Source organism: Eretmochelys imbricata, chromosome 1 (genome assembly GCF_965152235.1).
Source record: "Eretmochelys imbricata isolate rEreImb1 chromosome 1, rEreImb1.hap1, whole genome shotgun sequence".
NCBI lineage: Eukaryota > Metazoa > Chordata > Testudines > Cheloniidae > Eretmochelys > Eretmochelys imbricata.
In genome coordinates, this window is record NC_135572.1 from 239,752,656 (window position 1) to 239,773,368 (window position 20,713).

Sequence of the window (20,713 nt, forward strand, 5' to 3'; positions counted from 1 at the left end):
ACTTGTAGACTTTGAAGTTTTACACGGTTGTGGTTTTGAGTGCAGTTATGTAAGAAAAAAAATCTACATTTGTAAGTTGCACTTTCACGACAGATTGCACTACAGTACTTGTATGAGGTGAATTGAAAAATACTATTATCATTTTTACAGTGCAAATATTTGTAATAAAAATATACATTGATTTCAATTACAACACAGAATACTATATATATATGAAAATGTAGAAAAACATCCAAAATAATAGATTTCAATTGCTATTCTATTTAACAGTGCGATTAAAAATGTGATTAATAGCGATTAATTTTTTTGAGTTAATCGCCTGAGTTAACTGCGATTAATCGACAGCTTTTTTCATAGCCCTTATCTGATCTGCATTCAGTTTTAAATTAGTCTGTTCAGTGAAGAAAATTAAGTGAGGAACCAAATTAGGTTAAACTTTCTGTCAGAGCATTTTTGTGCATCAAGCTTCAGTTCAGGACAGATCAGAATGGTGGACAAAGCCTCTAAGCTATCAGTTTAAGATCATATCTGCATGCCACAGAACTTTATATTCAAATAATTAAAATAGCCACTTGAAATGTAGTAATGTAGCCACTGACATGGTGATCAAATATGTCCTTTGGTTTGGAAATATTTAAGTCTCATTGCCTTTAACATAACCATTCTTTTTTATTCATTCATCCCAGCCACTAATCTGTATTGTTACAAGCACAGGGTCAATAATATTACACATCACTTATTCTTATTGTCATCCTCATAGTATCGCTGTTTCATAGCCCTGTATTTTCTGAGATAATACAAGGCCTCTAGCTCTTTTATAACAAATTCTCCACGACTAATTAGTTGCTTAATTTTTTCTGGATCTTTCACATCCTTATTTTTTAGGAAAGCTGCCTTCAAACGGCTTCTAAAGTAGTCTGCTCCTTTGGGATATTCCCTTCCAAGGTACAGCAGCTTTAAAAACAAAAACAAATATTTTAGAACTTGGCACTATGTGGCAAAAATGTTTTTATCTAGTTAAGCAAAAGTACTAATGGCATTCAAGACACTTACATTTTTGTAAAGATTCAGCACTTCACCTCTTAAAGGATTGGCCATTTTTCATATTTCACTGAACATAGCCACTTAATTCTTGTGTGATTATTTACCTGAAGAATAATCAGTTTGATATTAGCCACACACTGAACTAACAAGTGACTGCACTTTAACCATTTATGGTATGATATTACTTACACTAATGCCCAAAATACCTCTTGAATTGTGTTTTCCTTAACTTTTGCTTTCCTGAATTAGCATAAGTGCACTTATAATTTAATGAAGACAGATCTTATTTTAAGCAAAGTTGCAATCAATTCTGAAAATAAATAATAATTCAATGTATAGTCCCTAGTTCTAGCTTGCTAGCTTCCAACATTAGCATTTTTTATAATTCCCTGTGTTAATATCTAATTTATATTGCAAGTAAGTGGTGTATCCTCCACCTCAATTAGATTGTTGGTCTTTCAAGTACCGTGGCCCTGTCAATTCTGAGATGAAGCAAAAAGTGGCTTGTTTTGCATCTGGAAGTAAGATATTGTTACTATAGAAACCAAGCAATTGAGATTCAAAAGTGGAAACAACTGAGATAGAAGAACTTTTCTGCAGTGACTTCTAAGTTCTTTTATACTCTGCTTTTCCTTAGTTTCTAGTCACAGCTGATCTGGTATTTGTGATTAGAAAGTAGCTGAACATGAGGTCAGCAAGCTGTATGTTCTGAGTTTAACTCTTGTAGCAAGACTGCACTTGAATCCTGGAAAGATTTCTATGAAGAGTAGAGACCCAAGGAAAGGACAGTGTGACAGGGTCGGGCCAGATGGCTATAGGAGAGTAATAGAAGGCAGATATATTAGCCCCAGGCTAAGTAGGTCCCTTTTACCTGGGTAAGGTAACAGGGAAGGTTCCAGAACAATCAAGAACCTTCTGGAGACAATTAAGACAGCCTGATTAGAACACCTACAGCTAAACAAGAAGCTGCTAGAATCAATTAAGGCAGGCTAATCAGGGCACCTGGGTTTTAAAAAGGAGCTCACTTCAATTTGTGGTATGCGTGTGAGGAGCTGGGAGCAAGAACACGGACTGTTGGAGGACTGAGGTGTACAAGCATTATCAGACACCAGGAGGAAGGTCCTATGGTGAGGACAAAGAAGGTGTTGGGAGGAGGCCATGGGGAAGTAGCCCACGGAGTTGTAGCTGTCGCACAGCTGTTCCAGGAGGTGCTCTAGACAGCTGCAGTCCCCAGGGCCCTGGGCTGGAACCTGGAGTAGAGGGCGGGCCCGGGTTGCCCCAAATCCTCCCAACTCCTGGTCAGTCACAGGAGGAGTCGACCTGGACTGTGAATTCAGAAAAACGGCCAAGCTGAGGGCTGCTGCGAAGCTCCAAGGCAAGCAAATCCACCAATAAGCGAAAGACCCACCAAGGTACAGCAGGAACTTTGTAACAACTGGTGTCAGAAGTGGCATCTGGTGTCCACAGTGCAGCGGAAGAAGGAGGGTGTTTGGAAGGGAAAAAAAAAAAAGAGGATCTATTTTTTTCACCACAATGGAGGAGGTAGTGCGGGCACTGATAGAAGCCACGGCTGCCCAGCAGGAGGCTACTCGCGTCCAGGCAGCCTCCCAACAGGAGGCAGTGCGCTGCAGCAAGAGACTAATCGCCTGCTGATGGATCAGGCTGCTCAAGACCGGGCTATGTGCGAGAACTGGTTAACGAGGTAAAGGCCCTTACAGAGCTGAACCGCGGCCATGATGGGACACAGATCATGCGGGCCAGCAAATGGCTGCAGAAAATGACGCAGGAAGATAATGTAGCGGCATACCTCCTGGCCTTTGAGAGGACAGCACTGCGGGAGGCTTGGCCCTGAGAACAGTGGTCTGGCATCCTCCTCCATTCCTGTGTGGGGAGGCCCAGAAGGCCTACTATGATTTGCCTGAAGAGGCTGTGGCAGACTACCCCCAGCTGAAAGCAGAGATCCTGGCCAGATCTGGGGTAACTACCACAGTGCGGGCTCAGCGATATCATGAGTGGAGGTACCAGGAAAACAAAACCTCGCAGTCCCAATAATATGACCTCATCCATCTCGCACGAAAGTGGTTACGAACTGAGTCCCAGAGTCCAGAGGAGATACTAGAGGTTCTGGTCATCGACCAGTACATGAGAGGACTACCGCCAGACCTTCGTGCCTGGGTAAGCCAGAACAAACCCTCCACCTACGACGAGGTTGTCATGCTGGTAGAAAGGCGAAGGACGGCGAGGGAGCTGACCTGACCAGATAAGGAAGAAGCACCCCGGGTTAAACTAGCAGCACCAAGACCTACAGCTCGGGTGACTGGGCCACCAGGAGAACCAGGTGGAAAAAGAGAGGGGCTGAAGGCCCACCAGAAGCCACAAAGAGTCGGAGCACTGAGGGGGAAAAGAATCGTGATCTTAGACTACCCAAACCAAGAGACCAGGGAATGCCTAGGGCTCCATACAGATGTTACGCCTGTGGGGAGTGGGGACACATAGCTGCACAGTGTCCCAATGCCGAGGAGCTTATGCAGTGTAACCTAGGGAACTGGGCAGACCCATGCTCCCTAATCCACCTTGTGGGGGGTCTCACTAACCCCACATATGTACACTAGACCAGTGAAGCTAAATGGGGTAGAGACCACAACACTGGTTGATTCGGGGAGTGCTATCATGCTTGTCTCGGGGAAGCTCGTGAAGAGTAGTCAGCTGCTGTGGGCTAAGCATAAGGGGATAACATGCGTTCATGGGACAGTTGGTTATTACCCCACCATCCCAGTAAAAATCGAGATTCAGGAGAACACTACTGAGATAGCAGCAGGTGTAGTCCCTAAACTCCCATACCCAGTGCACATAGGGAGGGGCTTCCCAGGGTTTGGAGACTTACTCCCAGGAGGGGAATTAGAAAAAGGGGGAAGCCCTGAAAGTAGTGAGGCATCCACAGTAGACTGTCAACCCCCAACCTTCTCTCCACTCAGATTTGTTCTCCACTCCCAGACAGCGTAGAAAGACGAAAAGGGAAAGAAGGGCAGCTAAGACCTTGGGAACCCGAATACTGGCCCAAAGCCAGAGGGTCGCTCTCGTAGGTAGGCAGACCCGAGCAGCTGAAAAGGAGGCCACCCAGAAGGGAGAAGCACCCGAGTCTGACCCACACCCTAACGCCTCTGAACCAGTAAAGGCAACAGAGACTGGCCCCCTAGATCTCATGCAGATTAGCCCCAGGAGAGGAAATTCTGGACAGGACCAGGCTGAAGACCCAAGGTACCACAACATTAGGAAGGAGGTGACCGAAATAGATGGGGTCCCTGTGGAAGGGAAAACCCAGCGACCAGGACCCTACTTCATAATGAAGAAGAATCTCCTAGACCAGGTTGCACCAGTACAGGGGCAGACGGTACAGCAGATCCTAGTACCTCAAAAACACCAGAATGCTGTATTAAGTCTGGCCCATAGTCATCTTTTTGGGGGGCATTTGGGGGTAAAGAAGACCCTGGCACAGGTCCTGCGACGATTCTTCTGGCCTGGAGTACATGAAGAAGTGCAGAGGTACTGTGCGTCCTGCCCGGAGTGTCAGCTGCACAGTCCCAGTCCTCACTTGAGGGCACCTTTAGTACCCCTTCTCATCATGGAGGTCCCCTTCGAGCGAATAGCCATGGATCTTGTGGGACCCCTGGAGAAGACAGCCCAGGGCCACCAATATATACTTGTCGTTCTGGATTATGCTACTCGCTACCCAGAAGCCATCCCCCTGCGGAACACGGTGTCTAAAACGATAGCTAAAGAGTTGGTAGGGATCTCTGCCCGAGTGGGGCTACCAAAGGAGATACTAACAGACCAAGGTACCCCATTTATGTTGAAGCTAATGAAGGACCTCTGTACGCTGCTCCATATACATACCCTGAGAACTTCAGTCTATCATCCGCAGACCGATGGGCTGGTAGAAAGGTTTAACCGAACCCTCAAGACAATGATAAGGAAAGTGGTAAGTCGAGACGGGAAGGATTGGGACACCCTACTACTCTACCTTATGTTTGCAATCTGGGAGGTACCTCAGGCCTCAACTGGGTTTTCCCCCTTTGACTTATTATACGGACACCACCCCCGTGGCATAATAGATATTGCAAAAGAAATCTGGGAAGAGGAACCCAATGAGGGGAGAAATATAATTGACCATGTGTTGCAGATGAGAGAACGGATAGCCCGGGTCACCCCTATTGTACGGGAACATTTGGAAAAGGCGCAGGAGGCCCAGCGAACCCATTACAATCGCCAGGCAAAAGTCCGACAGTTCCAACAAGGGGATCGGGTGATGGTGTTGGTACCCATGGCAGAAAGCAAGCTTTTGGCACAATGGCATGGGCCCTATGAGGTGACTGAACCCGTGGGGGAAGTAACCTACAAGGTGTGGCAGCCAGGATGCCGGAAACGAATAAATTTATCACATTAACCTCTTAAAGCCTTGGCACCAAGGAGAGGCATATGTAGTGGCCCAAGAGACCCCGATCCAGGGAAATAATATGCAGGAGCAGATCGGGATATCCACTGATCTGACACCAAACCAGAAGAAGGAGGTAACTGAGATGATCAACCGATACCAGGACTTGTTTTCAACCAAACCAGGCCAGACCACCGAAGCATATCACCACATTATCACAGACCCTGGGGCAAAGGTAACTTTAAGGCCCTATCGGGTCCCAGCAGCAAAAAGGGAGAAGATCAAGGCAGAGGTAAAAAGGATGTTGGAGCTGGGAGTCATCGAAGAGTCCCACAGTCAGTGGTCAAGCCCGATTTGTGTTGGTGCCCAAACCCCATGGCACCACTAGGTTTTGTAATGACTTTCGCTGGGTGAATGAGATATCCAAATTCGATGCATACCTCATACCCCGTATCGATGAGTTAGTTGACTGCCTGGGCAATGCCCGATTTTTGACCACCCTTGATTTAACAAAGGGATTCTGGCAGATTCCCCTTGCCAAAAATGCGAAAGAAAAGACGGCATTCTCTACACCAGAGGGTCTGTTTCAATATACTGTTCTTCCTTTTGGACTGCATGGGGCACCTGCCACCTTCCAGCGTCTTATGGACAAGCTCCTACGGCCCCATACCAGTTATGCAGCGGCATACTTGGATGATTATTCACACCCCAGACTGGGAAACCCACTTAGGAAAGGTGGAAGCGTTTCTGAACACGCTAAGACAGGCTGACCTCACAGCCAACCCAGTCAAGTGTGCTATAGGGCTAGCCGAGGCTAAATACCTTGGCTACACTGTAGGAAGGGGCATGGTCAAGCCCCAAATAAACAAACTAGAGGCTATCCAAAATTGGCCCCGGCCAAATCGGAAAAAGCAAGTCCGGGCATTCCTGGGTGTGGTGGGGTACTACCGATGATTTAGTCCCCATTTTGCTACCAGAGCGAGTCCCCTGACAGACCTGATAAAAGCTCGGGGTCCAGACATGGTGAAATGGACAGATGCCACAGAGAAAGCATTCATGGATCTACAGACAGCCCTCTGCAGTAACCCCGTGCTTATAGCCCCAGACTTCAACAAAGAATTCATTTTACAAACAGATGCATCTGAAGTAGGATTGGGAGCTGTCCAATTGCAGATAGTCAGAGATGAAGAACACCCAAACCCAATCCAATACCTCAGCAGGAAACTCCTCCCGAGAGAGCAGAAGTATGCTGTGGTTGAAAGAGAGTGCCTAGCTGTGAAATGGGCCATGGAAACACTATGTTATTACCTTCTGAGATGACGGTTTACCCTTGTGACCGACCATGCACCCCTCCAGTGGATGCAGCGAAATAAAGAGAAGAACGCAAGGGTGACCAGATGGTTCCTGTCCCTACAACCTTTCCAATTCACCATACAACAGCGGGCTGGAAGCCAAACTGGCAATGCAGATGGCTTGTCACGAGTACATTGCCTGACGTCCCAAGTTGCCCAACCCCATAGTGTTGAGCGAGTTGGGGGTAGGGGGGGAAGAGGGGAAGGGATATATGTGACAGGGTCGGGCCAGATGGCTATAGGAGAGTAACAGAAGGCAGATATATTAGCCCCAGGCTAAGTAGGTCCCTTTTACCTGGGTAAGGTAACAGGGAAGGTTCCAGAACAATCAGGAACCTTCTGGAGACAATTAAGACAGGCTGATTAGAACACCTGAAGCCAATCAAGAAGCTGCTAGAATCAATTAAGGCAGGCTAATCAGGGCACCTGGGTTTTAAAAAGGAGCTCACTTCAGTTTGTGGTGTGCGTGTGAGGAGCTGGGAGCAAGAGGCACTAGGAGCTGAGAGTGAGAACGCGGACTGTTGGAGGACTGAGGTGTACAAGCATTAGACACCAGGAGGAAGGTCCTATGGTGAGGATAAAGAAGGTGTTGGGAGGAGGCCATAGGGAAGTAGGCCAGGGAGTTGTAGCTGTCGCACAGCTGTTCCAGGAGGCACTCTAGACAGCTGCAGTCCACAGGGCCCTGGGCTGGAACCCGGAGTAGAGGGCGGGCCCGGGTTCCCCCAAATCCTCCCTACTCCTGGTCAGACACAGGAGGAGTCGACCTGGACTGTGAATTCAGAAAAACGGCCAAGCTGAAGGCTGCTGTGATGCTCCAAGGCAAGCAAATCCGCCAATAAGCGCAAGACCCACCAAGGTAGAGCAGGAACTTTGTCACAACAGATTTCAAGCAGTCATTTAGCAGCACTGTCATTACTAAACTTTTTCAGCAACTAGTGAGTTGTATGGGGCAGAGCCAACACAGCCACCTTATGTGTATTCAAGAAATAAATGATTGCAGGATTCATTTTCCTATGCTTGACTTTATCCTCACACACAGACTGCATGTATTAGTTATAATATTTTATTATTAAGTGGAGGCTGGAGAATTTATCTTCTCAGGCTCAAAGTCTGTACAATTACTTTCAACCCAAAGATTTTGGAAAGTTCAGTAAAATGCCTGGGGCTCCTAGGTGTCACAATACTACTACTAATAATAATGAAGAGAGTGATTTTCACAGATAAATTTCAGAAGTTTCAAGTAATGCTTCTTTTAAAAAGTTAGTCCTCTGAGCATAAGTGCCTTTCACATGTTCAAGAATAAAAAATATTTCAAAAAATCATACTGCGTACAGTACATTTTCTCATTCTGTTTTTTGCACTATGCTCTGAGCTGTGGATGTTGAGTTACATGCTGAAGCCCAAGCCCCACATTTGGCTTGAAAGAATGTTCAGACTCAGCATCCCTTCCCACCAAGCAGGGCTTGAGAGAACTGTAGTGCGCAGTTCAGACTTAATTCAGATCCTGTAACAATATTGCTAAAGCATTTAAAAAAAAAGTCAGATCATTTCAGAATATTGCTAATGTAATAAACAGGAAAAAAAATATGAGAATTGAATCAGTGTACATCCTAAAAGCACTAAGTTGCCTAAACTACTTTTTTTATATAATCTTTAAATTCCAAATCCTAGCACTATAAAGTTATTTATTAAATCTTGCTTCTAAACCTCTGGCTGTAACCTGACTTACAAGGCCATCTCAACTAAAGAGAAGCATCAGTGTTGACTCACTCAGGTGTTATCAGTGTTAAAACATGTGACAGCAGAATGACATTGCTATAAAGGAAGTGTTTTCACTCCTTAGCACAGGGGTGGACAAGCTTTTTGGCCCCAGGGCCACATCTGGGTGGGGAAATTGTATGCAGGGCCATGAATGTAGGGCTGGGGGTTGAGGTGCGGGAGGGGGTTGAGGTGCGGCTTGTGCAGGAAGGGGCTCAGGAGGGGTGCGGCAGGGGGTTGGGGTGTGGCAGGGGGCTCAACACAGGGGGCTAGGGGGCTCAGGGCAGGGAGGAGGGGTTCAGCGTGCAGGGTGCAGGCTCTGGCCTGGCGCCATTTCCCTTGAGCGGCTCTAAAGCAGCAGCAGCACACAGCAGTGCTAAGGCAGGCCCTCTCCCTGCCCTGGCCCTGTGCCGCTCCTGGAAGTGCCCAGTATGTCTGGCAGTGGCTCCTGGGGATGGGATGGAGCAGGCAGCTCCACCGTGCGCTGCTATCACCTGCGGGTACCACCCCTGAAGCTCTCATTGGCCGAGGTTCCGGCCAATGGGAGCTGTGAGGGGAGGGGGGCGGTGCCTGCAGCTGATGGCAGCACACAGAGCCCTCTGTGCCCCCCTCCCCTCCCCGCCCCCCGGGGCTGCAGGGATGTGGTGCCGGCCACTTCCAGAAGCGGTGCACGGACAGGGCAGGCACGGAGCCTGCCTTAGCCCTGCTGCGCCATGGGGCTGGCAATCCCGTGGATTGGATTGAAAGCCTTGATGGGCTGGATCTGGCCAGTGGCCTGTAGTTTGCCCTCCCCTGACTTAGCACGAGACATGTAGGCTTTATTAAGCACATGCTATCCATACAAGTGCTGGGTATCTGTGCCATTAGATGCCATAGCACTCAGTTAGCGGGTGAAGTGCCTTTAGTAGAGTAGAACCTCAGAGTTACAAACTGACCGGTTAACCACACACCTCATTTGGAACTGGAAGTACACAATGAGGCAGCAGTGGAGACCAAAGAACAAAAAAGCAAACAGTAGAGTACTGTGATAAATGCAAACTACTAAAAAAAATAAAGGGAAAACAGCATATTTCTTCTGCATAGTAATGTTTCAAAGTTCTATTAACTCAATGTTCCACTGTAAACTTTTGAAAGAACTATGAAGTATTGTTCAGAAATTATGAACATTTCAGAGTTACAAACAACCTCCACGCCCAAGGTGCTCATAACCCTGAGGTTCTACTGTACCTTTAGTAACTTGGCACTATGTGAATGTAGACAGTGTTGTGACCATGAGTAGGCCTCACTGATGTTAAGGACTGAACTGATTAGATGGGGCAATTAATATAGTAGGTCTTCCTTGAACTCCTGAACTTCTTTAAAAAGGGAGTGAGTAGAAGGAGGTACTGTTTTAATAGCATCACTGCTTTAGTGTGGAAAGTCAAGGTGGGAGGCCTTCCCCTAGATCAGGGGTTCTCAAACTGGGGGTTGCAAGGTTATTACATGGGGGGTCATGACCTGTCAACCTCCACCCTAAACCTTGCTTTGCCTTATAAAATTTATAAGATGGGGGTCCCACTCAGAGGCTTGCTATGTGGAAGGGGTCACCGGTACAAAAGTTTGAGAACCACTGCCCTAGATAAACTATTTCACAAGACATAGAAAAAAATCTTAACTAGCACAATTTGGTCTCTGTGATGGCAGTCTCTGCAGGGGGGCTAACTGACAGGGAAAATGAATTACCCTCTTCTCAACTGAGCTAGTGCCTCCATGATGAAGTTGAAGCCCATTGGTGGGGTGTTTGCACTGCTGCTGCCTCTACCTTTTCTGTGGAGAGAGGACTTCAGTCTCCTCAGCTGTCAGACACCTTTCACAAGCAATCTAATCACCATAAAAAAAACCCAAATATTAACACTGGAGAGTGGGGAGGGGATAATATGTTGACAATTTTTATAATTAAATTATGATATAACAAGTGGGGCATGTATAAACCCACATACTTCAAGGAAGCAGTTCCACCAATACAAGGGATGACAATACCCCAGTGAGCCCATTCTGAGAGTCTCAGCTCTACCCTTTGTTTTTACTGAGGAGGTAGATAAGCGGAGTTTATGTGACTTACTCTGAGGGCCACTTTTGTATGAAAAGGGAGTCTCTGTCTAGTCCATTGCCCTGCTGGCTCATAAGAAAAGCATGGCTAGGTAGAATTGATAAACACACATAGTAAAAAAAAAAAAATTTGAGCCTCTAACAGATCACATTTTCCAGCTTTTCTTCACAAACAAGGGCTAGAAACTCCCTTCCCCCCAAACAAAGCTGAGATTCTTACATAAACACATGCTTTCAGGAGCTGGAGCTTTAAGAAATATCTAAAAGTGTCTGCAAAAAGAAAAAGAGTACTTGTGGCACCTTAGAGACTAACCAATTTATTTGAGCATGAGCTTTCGTGAGCTACAGCTCACTTCATTGGATGCATACCATGGAAACTGCAGCAGACTTTATATACACACAGAGATCATGAAACGGGTGGGAGGAGGTATTGTTTCATGATCTCTGTGTGTATATAAAGTCTGCTGCAGTTTCCACGGTATGCATCCGATGAAGTGAGCTGTAGCTCACGAAAGCTCATGCTCAAATAAATTGGTTAGTCTCTAAGGTGCCACAAGTACTCCTTTTCTTTTTGCGAATACAGACTAACACGGCTGTTACTCTGAAACCTAAAAGTGTCTGAGATCGAAGATAAAAATCGCAGGAGTTGGCAACACCATGCATATCTGTCATGAGAACCTTAGGGTTGGCTATAAACTCTTGAATTGGATTATCAGCCTGGTGGTGGGAGCAGCACAGGGCTGCATGTGGGTTTGCACAGAACCCAGCACAATGGTGTTGGATATCCCCATTATCAGCAGCAATACAGTCATTTAAAGGTATGTCTACACTGCACATTAAGCCCAGGATCTCACTCAAGTTTGAGCCCACACCCCACTTCTTTCAATGCACACATCAGTCTGATTTGGGTCAGCAAATACTCAGGACCCAAACCTAAGATCCTATTCACGGGGGGAAAAGAAAAGGAGTACTTGTGGCACCTTAGAGACTAACAAATGTATTTGAGCATAAGCTTTCGTGAGCTACAGTTCAAATAAATTTGTTGGTCTCTAAGGTGCCACAAGTACTCCTTTTCTTTTTGCGGATACAGACTAACACAGCTGCTGCTCTGAAACCTATTCACAGGGGGGTGGACTCAAAGCCGAAGTCCTACTAAGCCTCCAGTCCAAGCCCTGTAAGTTTGCAGTGTGGACGCAGGTCAAGCTGCAGATCCAAGTGGGAAGGTCTGCAGGGCAGTACGGACGGGTTAGCTGGGGTGGAGGGACCCAGGCTGAGCAACGGAAAAGCCAGGTCCCGCCCCAGCGCGGGCTCGGGAACAGCCCAGACCCCACAGAAAGAGCCAGGTTTTCAGTGCAGCCCAGACCTGCCCCGCGGGCTCACCAGCCCCACCCACTCCCTTGCCTGGCCTAGGGGGCACCCGGCGATGATGGTGGGGAAGTTGCTCTCAGTGCAGCACCCACATGCCCCCTCCCAAGCGTGGGGCAAGCCGCTGCTCCCCTGGCCGCCCTCCCCGGAGTTAAGGCACCTGGGCGCCGGGACAGAGCCATGGCGTCAGGGCAGATCCCCGCCGCACGGGCTCCACCCGGGTCTCAGAGAGCGGGGGGGCGGAAAGGGGGGGGATCTGTACCTCTCCACCGGCCCTGACGCAAAGCCAGCTGCGCACGTTTTACGGCACCTCCTGCCGGCCGTAAAGCGGCACCGACCCCCGCCCCAGCAGAGTGAGAAAGTCACGAGCGAGTCCCCTCCCCCGGGGTGGCCGCGTGAGTTAAGCGTGTGGACGTCTACTGCGGCTGCGCGAGGATGTAGGGGGTGGAGTGGGGTGGGGGGTTGTCAGGGAGTCGGGAGCGGCTGCGCGAGAGCTCCGCGTGGGCGGGACTAGTCGTCTAGGTAACGAAGGGGCGGGAGGGTAAACAGTGTCTCACGCCGGGCTGGGGGACGTGTCGAGATGGTGAGAGCGGGGCCGCCCCAGGAAGGGCCCGGCCATGGGGTTGTTGGGGGCGGGGGGTAAGTCGCTCCCCTCCCCCAGCCCGGGTAGGCAGCCTCCCCCCCCCCCCCGGTTCCAAGTTCCCTTCCGCTCCGAGCCCCGGGGTGCGCGGGGGGCTGGGGCTCGGCCTGTCCCCTCAAGCGCTGCTGAGCGGCCTGGCGCCGCCGTAGGGTCCCTGGGCGGACGGGGTTCAGCCCCCCCCCCCCCACGCCAGCCTCTGAGCCTTTAGCATCGCGGCTTCCGCCTCTCACCCAGCCTGGCGGGGACCCCGGCGCCTGCCCCTGCCCCTAGCACACCGGAGATGAACGGGACAGGGGAGGCGAGCTGGTTGCTTTCGTCTCTTGCAGGGGCGCTGGGGCAATTTGCAGAGTGGGGATGCTGAGAGTCATTGAACCAAGCTGTAACCCCTGTATGCAAGGGAAGCCACGCTTCAAGCCACCCAAAGCACCCCTAGCTCCAGCACCTACTATCCCTTTCCTTTACGTTGAGGGTAAGGGTTACTGGGCCAGTCGTAGGGTTAAACAGAATCAGTCTGGTAAACAGGAGGGAGGTGAGTGCCCCTAATCACGGAACAGGTAGAAGGCACTAGGCAGAGAGGGTATTCAAGTGTCTCCCACAAGAGGAGATTTCAGCCTTCTGCAGCCCCATCAGTTCTGCTGGGACTACCAGCAAAAGTGCCCATCTAGTACTGATCATGGTGGTGGTTTTTTGCAATGTGGACCTTTATCCTCTGAGTCTAGGAACTGCTCTGAGACCATCAAAGCATTTCACGCAGGCCAGTAAACTGGAAATCCTATTCAGTCACTGCCAATCTGGGTTTGACTTCAAAAGGTAATCTGGAGGAGACAGGCACTTTGAGCCAGATCCTCAAAAGTATTGAGGCTCCCCAAATCAATAGAAGTTAGGAGCTTATTTATCATTGAGGATCTGAGCCTTTATTCCACCCTGATTAATCCAGTTTTTATGTTGTAGGAAATCCCTGGGATATTTTAGCATGAAACTCAATTTGCATTCCTGTAAACTTCACCTTCGCACCTTACCAAAACCGTTCCACCACAATAGACAGTTTCTTCTACTCCCCTAAAGGAGCCCTTTATTCCTTCCCCAGGTATCCATTTCTGACCATGTTTACCGCCTTGTTCTCTGGCTTTTCCACTCAACTGGCCGCTTCTACATTCCACCTCTATTTTCTGTGTAAATTTTCAAAATAATGCATTAAAAATTTAGCCAATCAATGTCCATACACGTTAATATTAACTAGCTATGTCCTACACATTGCACTGAAAATGTAACCATTTGATACATGATGCAGTGTCATGTAGGGATTGAGTGTTGAGATACTTTAGTTTCTATTCTTTGCTCTGACTTCTTCTTAGCATATGTGCAATGTGTTTCAGGTGGCATGTGACCAGGATTCATCACCGAATTTGATCTGGTTGGATCATTAGTTTTCCAGGGCTGGGCTGAGTACTGATGGGGAGTGCAACGTGAACGCTGATCCATGTAACTCCTTGTGTTACTTTTGGAAAAGTCCCTAAGTATCTTTATACTTCAGGTTTCAGAGTAGCAGCCATGTTAGCCTGTATCCTCAAAAAGGTTGTGAATACTTGTGGCACCTTAGAGACTAACAAATTTATTTGAGCATAAGCTTTCATGGGCTACAGCCCACTTCATCAGATGCATAGAATGGAACATAAAGTAAGAAGATATATATACATACAGAGAACAAAGTAAGAAGGTGGAAGTTGCCATACCAACTGTAAGAGGCTAATTAATTAAGATGAGCTATTATCAGCAGGAGAAATAAAAAACCTTTTGTAGTGATAATCAAGATGGCCCATTTCAGACAGTTGACAAGAAGGTGTGAGGATACTGATAATGGGGAAATAGATTCAATTTGTGTAATGACCCAGCCACTCCCAGTCTCTATTCAAGCCCAAGTTAATGGTATCTAGTTTGCAATTAATTCTAGTTCAGCAGTTTCTTGTTGGAGTCCGTTCTTGAAGCTTTTCTGTTGCAAAATTGCCACCTTTAATTCTGTTACTGAGTGACCAGGGAGGTTGAAGCGTTCTCCTGCTGGTTTTTGAATGTTATGATTCCTGATGTCAGATTTGTGTCGATTTATTCTTTTGCACAGAGACTGTCCGGTTTGGCCAATGTACATGGCAGAGGGGCATTGCTGGCACATGATGGCATATATCACATTGGTAGATGTGCAGGTGAACGAGTGCCTGATGGCGTGGCTGATGTAATGAGGTCTATGATGGTGTCACTTGGATAGATATGTGGACAGAGTTGGCATTGGGCTTTGTTGCAAGGATAGGTTCCTGGGTTAGTGTTTTTGTTGTGTGGTGTGTGGTTGCTGGTGAGTATTTGCTTCAGGTTGGGGGGCTGTCTGTAAGCGAGGACTGGTCTGTCTCCCAAGTTCCGTGAGAGTGAGGGATCGTCTTTCCAAAGCATCATCAAAGATCTACAAGCTATCCTGAGAGGTTTTAGTTGGGGGCTGAAGGTGATGGCTAGTGGCGTTCCGTTATTTTCTTTGTTGGGCCTGTCCTGTAGTAGGTGACTTCTGGGTGCTCTTCTGGCTCTGTCAATTTGTTTTTAACTACAGGACAGGCCCAACAAAGAAAATAACAGAACTCCACTAGCCGTCACCTTCAGCCCCCAACTAAAACCTCTCCAAAGCATCATCAAGGATCTACAACCTATCCTGAAGGATGACCCATCACTCTCACAGATCTTGGGAGACAGGCCAGTCCTCGCTTACAGACAGCCCCCCAACCTGAAGCAAATACTCACCAGCAACCACACACCACACAACAAAAACACTAACCCAGGAACCTATCCTTGCAACAAAGCCCAATGCCAACTCTGTCCACATATCTATCCAAGTGACACCATCATAGACCTCATTACATCAGCCACGCCATCAGGCACTCGTTCACCTGCACATCTACCAATGTGATATATGCCATCATGTGCCAGCAATGCCCCTCTGCCATGTACATTGGCCAAACCGGACAGTCTCTGTGCAAAAGAATAAATCGACACAAATCTGACATCAGGAATCATAACATTCAAAAACCAGCAGGAGAACGCTTCAACCTCCCTGGTCACTCAGTAACAGAATTAAAGGTGGCAATTTTGCAACAGAAAAGCTTCAAGAACGGACTCCAACAAGAAACTGCTGAACTAGAATTAATTGCAAGCTAGATACCATTAACTTGGGCTTGAATAGAGACTGGGAGTGGCTGGGTCATTACACAAATTGAATCTATTTCCCCATGTTCAGTATCCTCACACCTTCTTGTCAACTGTCTGAAATGGGCCATCTTGATTATCACTACAAAAGGTTTTTTATTTCTCCTGCTGATAATAGCTCATCTTAATTAATTAGCCTCTTAGAGTTGGTATGGCAACTTCCACCTTTTCATGTTCTCTGTATGTATATATATCTTCTTACTTACTATATGTTCCATTCTATGTATCTAATGAAGTGGGCTGTAGCTCACGAAAGCTTATGCTCAAATAAATTTGTTAGTCTCTAAGTTGCCACAAGTACTTCTGTTCTTTTTATACTTCAGTTTCTCCATGTATAAAAAAAGGATCAATGATACCCACTTCTGTATAGTAATTGATAATAATTGTAAGATTATATGTACTACAAACCAGTGAAACCAGGAAGCAAGGAGTTCAGACATTTTTATCTAAAACAGACAAGTCTCTGACATGCATTGACTTTTAATGGAGAAATTAGAATGGATGTGCTGCCACAACCTTAACTACGGTATATTGCTATGAAATGTGGCGATGGTCTGTTAATACCACTAAAAACAATGAAATTGTGTAATACTGGTGGTTCTCCCTTTCCCTGGTATTAAAGCTCATTGGTTATTCCCCTCCCCCCATATTACAGTTTGTTCATATTATCTGTTATCAATGGCTAAACTTTGAAATGAAATATACTTACCTATCTGATTTTAAGAAGTGCAACTACTAAGTAAATTAATTATTCCTTATAGTTTGTTTAGGTACTGTAATCTCTGACTCTTTCTCTCTCCTTTTTCTCTGAACTTTTAGGGTCCAAAAAAGAAAACAAAGGTAGGTAGGTAGATTTATAGATATATCAGATAGATGTAGATATAACAGCAAAGATACAATCTAGCTCAGACACAGTTGGTTGTACTCAGTGGTGTTCATTTACATAGCTGGAAATAACATTCTCCTCACTTAGGAAATTACAGGGTGAAATTCTATGGCTTGTGTTATAGAATCATAGAAATGTAGATCTTGAGAGGCCATCAAGTCTAGGCCCCTGCACTGAGGCAAGACCAGTTAAATCTAAACAAGTGTTTCTCCAACTTGTTCTTAACCTCCAGTGCTGGGGATTCCAGAGCCTCCCTGAGAAGCCTATTTGAGAGCTTAACTACCCTTATAATTAAAAAGTTTTTCCTAATATCTAACTTAAATCTCCTTCACTGCAGTTTAAGGCCATTACTACTTGTCCTACGTACATTGGACATGGAGAACAATTGAGCACCATCCTCTTTATCACCCCACAACATGTTTGAAGACTGTTATCAGTCGTGTCCCTCCCACCCCCGCCCCGTCTTTCTTTTCTCAAGACTAAACATGCACAGGTTTTTTAACCTTTCCTTTGAAGTCAGGATTTTTAAACCTTTTATCATTTTTGTAGCTCTCCTCTGGACTCTCTCCAGTTTTTCTCATCTTTCTTACAGTGTAGTGCCCAAAACTGGACACAGTACTCCAGCTAAGGTCTCACCAGAGCTGAGTAGAGAGGAACAGTTACCTCCCTTGTCTGACATATAACAACACTTCTGTTAATACACCCCAAAATATTAGCCTTTTTTTTTTTTGCACCTGCACCACATTGTTGACTCATATTCAGTTTGTGATGCTGTATAACCCCCAGATCCTTTTCAGCAATACTAGCCAACAACTCTCTTTTGTAGTTATGCATTTGATTTTTCCTTCCTCAAAGAAGGACTTTGCACTTGTCTTTATTGAATTTCACCTTGTCGCTTTTAATCTCTAATTTTATCAAGGTCATTTTTGTTTTCTAATCCTGTCTTCTGAAGTGCTTGCAATGACTCCAAACTTGGTGTCATCTGCAGATTTCATATGCATACTCTCTCCACTCCATTATCCAAATCATTAATGAAAATATTGACTAGTACCAGACCCAGTACTGGGCTCCTATGCAGAAGGTCAGACTAGATGACTCACAGTCCCTTCTGGAGTTAGTCTGCAAAATAGTATAATGGTTTTGCAGGTTTTGGCGGGGCGGGGGGGGCGAGTGGGTGGAGGGAGGAGGAGGAGGAGGGAGGAGGAGGTTAAAACATACTGTCTGGTCAAATTTGGTGCAAAAGTTAGATTTTGTAAAAACAAGCCTTTACAAAACCTGAGACAAAAATTTCCATTTTTAAAAATTCCTGTATATTTTTTAAAATTTACAAAATACAAACATGTTCTCCTGTAGCATTTGGTAGGTCACACATTGCAACACTGGACTAAAGCATGAAAATCTGAAAAGAAAATTGATTAGAATATGATTGTAAACAAGTGAAACTGACTAGTCTGTTTTCATCTTCCAAGCTGAGAGATAGAGAGAAAAGTCAACAAATGACATATGGTAAAAAGTAAGTTAGATATATAAAATTATTTCAGCTTTAATATCCTAAGGCCCTCATCCTGCAGTCAAACTCATGAGCATACCTTTCATATCTGTATCTAAAGATCTCATTGTGGCAGAACTTTGCAGATGAATGCTTGAGTAACACCTGATGGGATGCACTCTTGCCTTAGTAGGTCGTAACTAAGGCTACAACTTAGTCATGGGTATTTTTGGTAAAAGTCATGGACAGGTCACGGGCAATAAACAAAAATGCACAGCCTGTGACCTGTCCATGACTTATACTAAAAATACCTGTGATTAAATCTTGGGAGGAGGGCTGTGGCGTGTTGGGGGGCGCACTGCTGGGAAGGGGACATCTGTGGGGGCCCACTGCTGGGGTGGGTGTGCTCAGGGCCAGCGGCACCACTGCCCAGAGGGCCGCAGACTACGGCTGCTCCGGCCGGCTGGTTAATGCTGCCGGGGGGCCACAGACCGAGGATGCTCCAGCTGGCCGCCCAGGGACTGCTACTGGGGGCCGCCAGAGCAGCAGCTGGTGTGGCTGTCCCCGGGGCCGCTCCAGCAGTGGCTGGTGTGGCTGTTCCCCGGGTAACTGGAGCCCTGGCTCTGAAGCCAGCTGCTTGGGCAGTCCTGGGGTCAGCCACACTGGCTGCTGCAGAAGTCACAGAGGTTGCGGAAAGTCACGGAATCCATGACTTCCGCAACCTCCGTGGCAGACATGGAGCCCTAGTCATAACTACATTGTTATCAGTAGAGTTACTGTCTCTTTTTGCAGCAGTAAATTTGGCCTAATGTTTTGTTCAAGTTTCATAACAAGTCTTGTAACTAAGTTTCAGTTTATACATTTGATTTAAGTTTTCATTTGTTTTTTTGCCATACAAGGTTCAAAACATTTTGTCATTTTGGCTGGCAATACAGAACAGAATAGCTTCCCTGATATTTCTGTTAGCTGACAATACGCTAATCACCTTGGAAATAACACAATTCAAAACACATCTTTTACTATTGAATGAAAAGGGTCCGCCTGGATAATCTGGAAGCTCTTCATAAAAATGGTTTGTCTAAGATAATATTTACCAGAAATATCACTACTACCAAAATGGGACAAAAGTATGTAATGAGAAGCCTTGCATTATATCACACTATTTATTTACAAGAGTTTGGCCTTCTGCCTCTCTCTCCCCACCTTCCTTTTGGTTCTCCTGCACCTGATTCTTTATTGCCTTGCATTTCGTGGAGTCATTTACATCTTTGCAAAATAGCTTTAAAATTTGACTGTTCTGGACTGATAGTGTTCTGGACTGATGTTACATGCACTTCCCACTCAGTCTGTATAGGTGCAAGTGGCAAGATAGTGGAGAACAGGTTCTCTGTCTCTGCCTTTACATCCTAGCTCTCACTTTTATGGTGGTGATATTCAACTCTGCATGTCAACATGTCTCCTCTGTTTCAAACAAATGAACATATGGTTTCATCTCATCTGGCTTTAGCTAAGTGTCTCAAAGACAAAGATGCATCTTTTGGTCAATCAGGAAGTACATCTTCAAATGCAGCTCAGACACCTTCCTTGACTTGGATGTTTCTTTTTGTCTGTTGTCCGTAACTTTGGATTCAAGCTTAATTCTGAACTCTTCTCCCATATCTTCTGCATCTGCAAATCCATCACTGTCGGCACAATACTGCCTTATTCTACCTCTGCTAAAATCCTTGTCCATAATAATATCATCTTTTTCTTTGACTACTGTAACTCTCTTCTCTTTGGTTTCTCCAAGTCCCAGTACTGCTGATTACAGCATTTGTGGAATACCACTGCTTATCTTCTAACACACACAAAGAAGAATGTACATGTCACAACAAACAACTCTGCTGGCTCTGTGCTGATTGTGCAATTCAGTACAATATTATCGTCCTTGGATATTTTTTTTATCTCGTGGCTCATTCTCATTCTCTTCATCTCCCCTCTTGGTCTAATACTAGCCCTCTCTATTCTATCATGTTCTGGCCATTACTACATCAAGAACCACCTTCTTCTTTTCAACTTTTGCCATCTAAATCAGCCTCCCTTTATACTGCTAACTCATCAACTCTATCTATGTTCATATATCACACATCTTCATGTATGTGTGTTCAGCACCTAGCACAGCATGGCCTTGATCCTGAGTGAGGACTCTGCTTGTAGCTTGTTTATACAATATAAATAATAAATTATAATCTTTTATGAACATCTCTCTTCTCCCTTGTAATCTCTCCTTCCTCTACTATTATTTATCTGTTAACTTTCTAATTATTATTTGGATTCTGTAAAACATTTTTGGATACATGTATGAAAAATTTATACAGAACCAAGTTGTGCATAGGGCTGTCATATGATTGCAGTCAATGAGAACCTTGTCTGAATAAAC

General features: G+C 46.0%; 1 protein-coding gene across 4 annotated transcripts; it reads right to left on the bottom strand.

Moving 5' to 3' along the window:
* Window positions 1-649: 649 nt before the first annotated feature.
* Window positions 650-12,439, bottom strand: ETFRF1 (electron transfer flavoprotein regulatory factor 1). Of its 4 annotated transcripts, none has more exons than XM_077826312.1 (4): window positions 12,302-12,415; window positions 10,388-10,446; window positions 1,054-1,148; window positions 650-954 (listed from the first exon to the last, which is right to left on the bottom strand). In XM_077826312.1, the coding sequence occupies exons 3-4, from the start codon at window positions 1,096-1,098 to the stop codon at window positions 733-735; spliced, it is 267 nt and encodes an 88-aa protein (XP_077682438.1). In that variant the 5' UTR covers window positions 1,099-1,148; window positions 10,388-10,446; window positions 12,302-12,415; the 3' UTR covers window positions 650-732. The 4 variants fall into 4 exon arrangements, with proteins under 4 accessions (XP_077682438.1, XP_077682446.1, XP_077682420.1 ...); XM_077826320.1 differs by having other exon boundaries at window positions 10,321-10,446; XM_077826294.1 differs by having other exon boundaries at window positions 10,309-10,446.
* Between the last annotated feature and the right edge of the window lie 8,274 nt (window positions 12,440-20,713).

Excerpts from the sequence above, each read along its gene's own strand:
- ETFRF1 (XM_077826304.1), bottom strand. The coding sequence starts at position 1,098 with ATGGCCAATCCTTTAAGAGGTGAAGTGCTGAATCTTTACAAAAAT. Across the intron at positions 955-1,053 it reads TGCTGAATCTTTACAAAAAT|CTGCTGTACCTTGGAAGGGA; the intron begins GTAAGTGTCTTG and ends TTGTTTTTAAAG.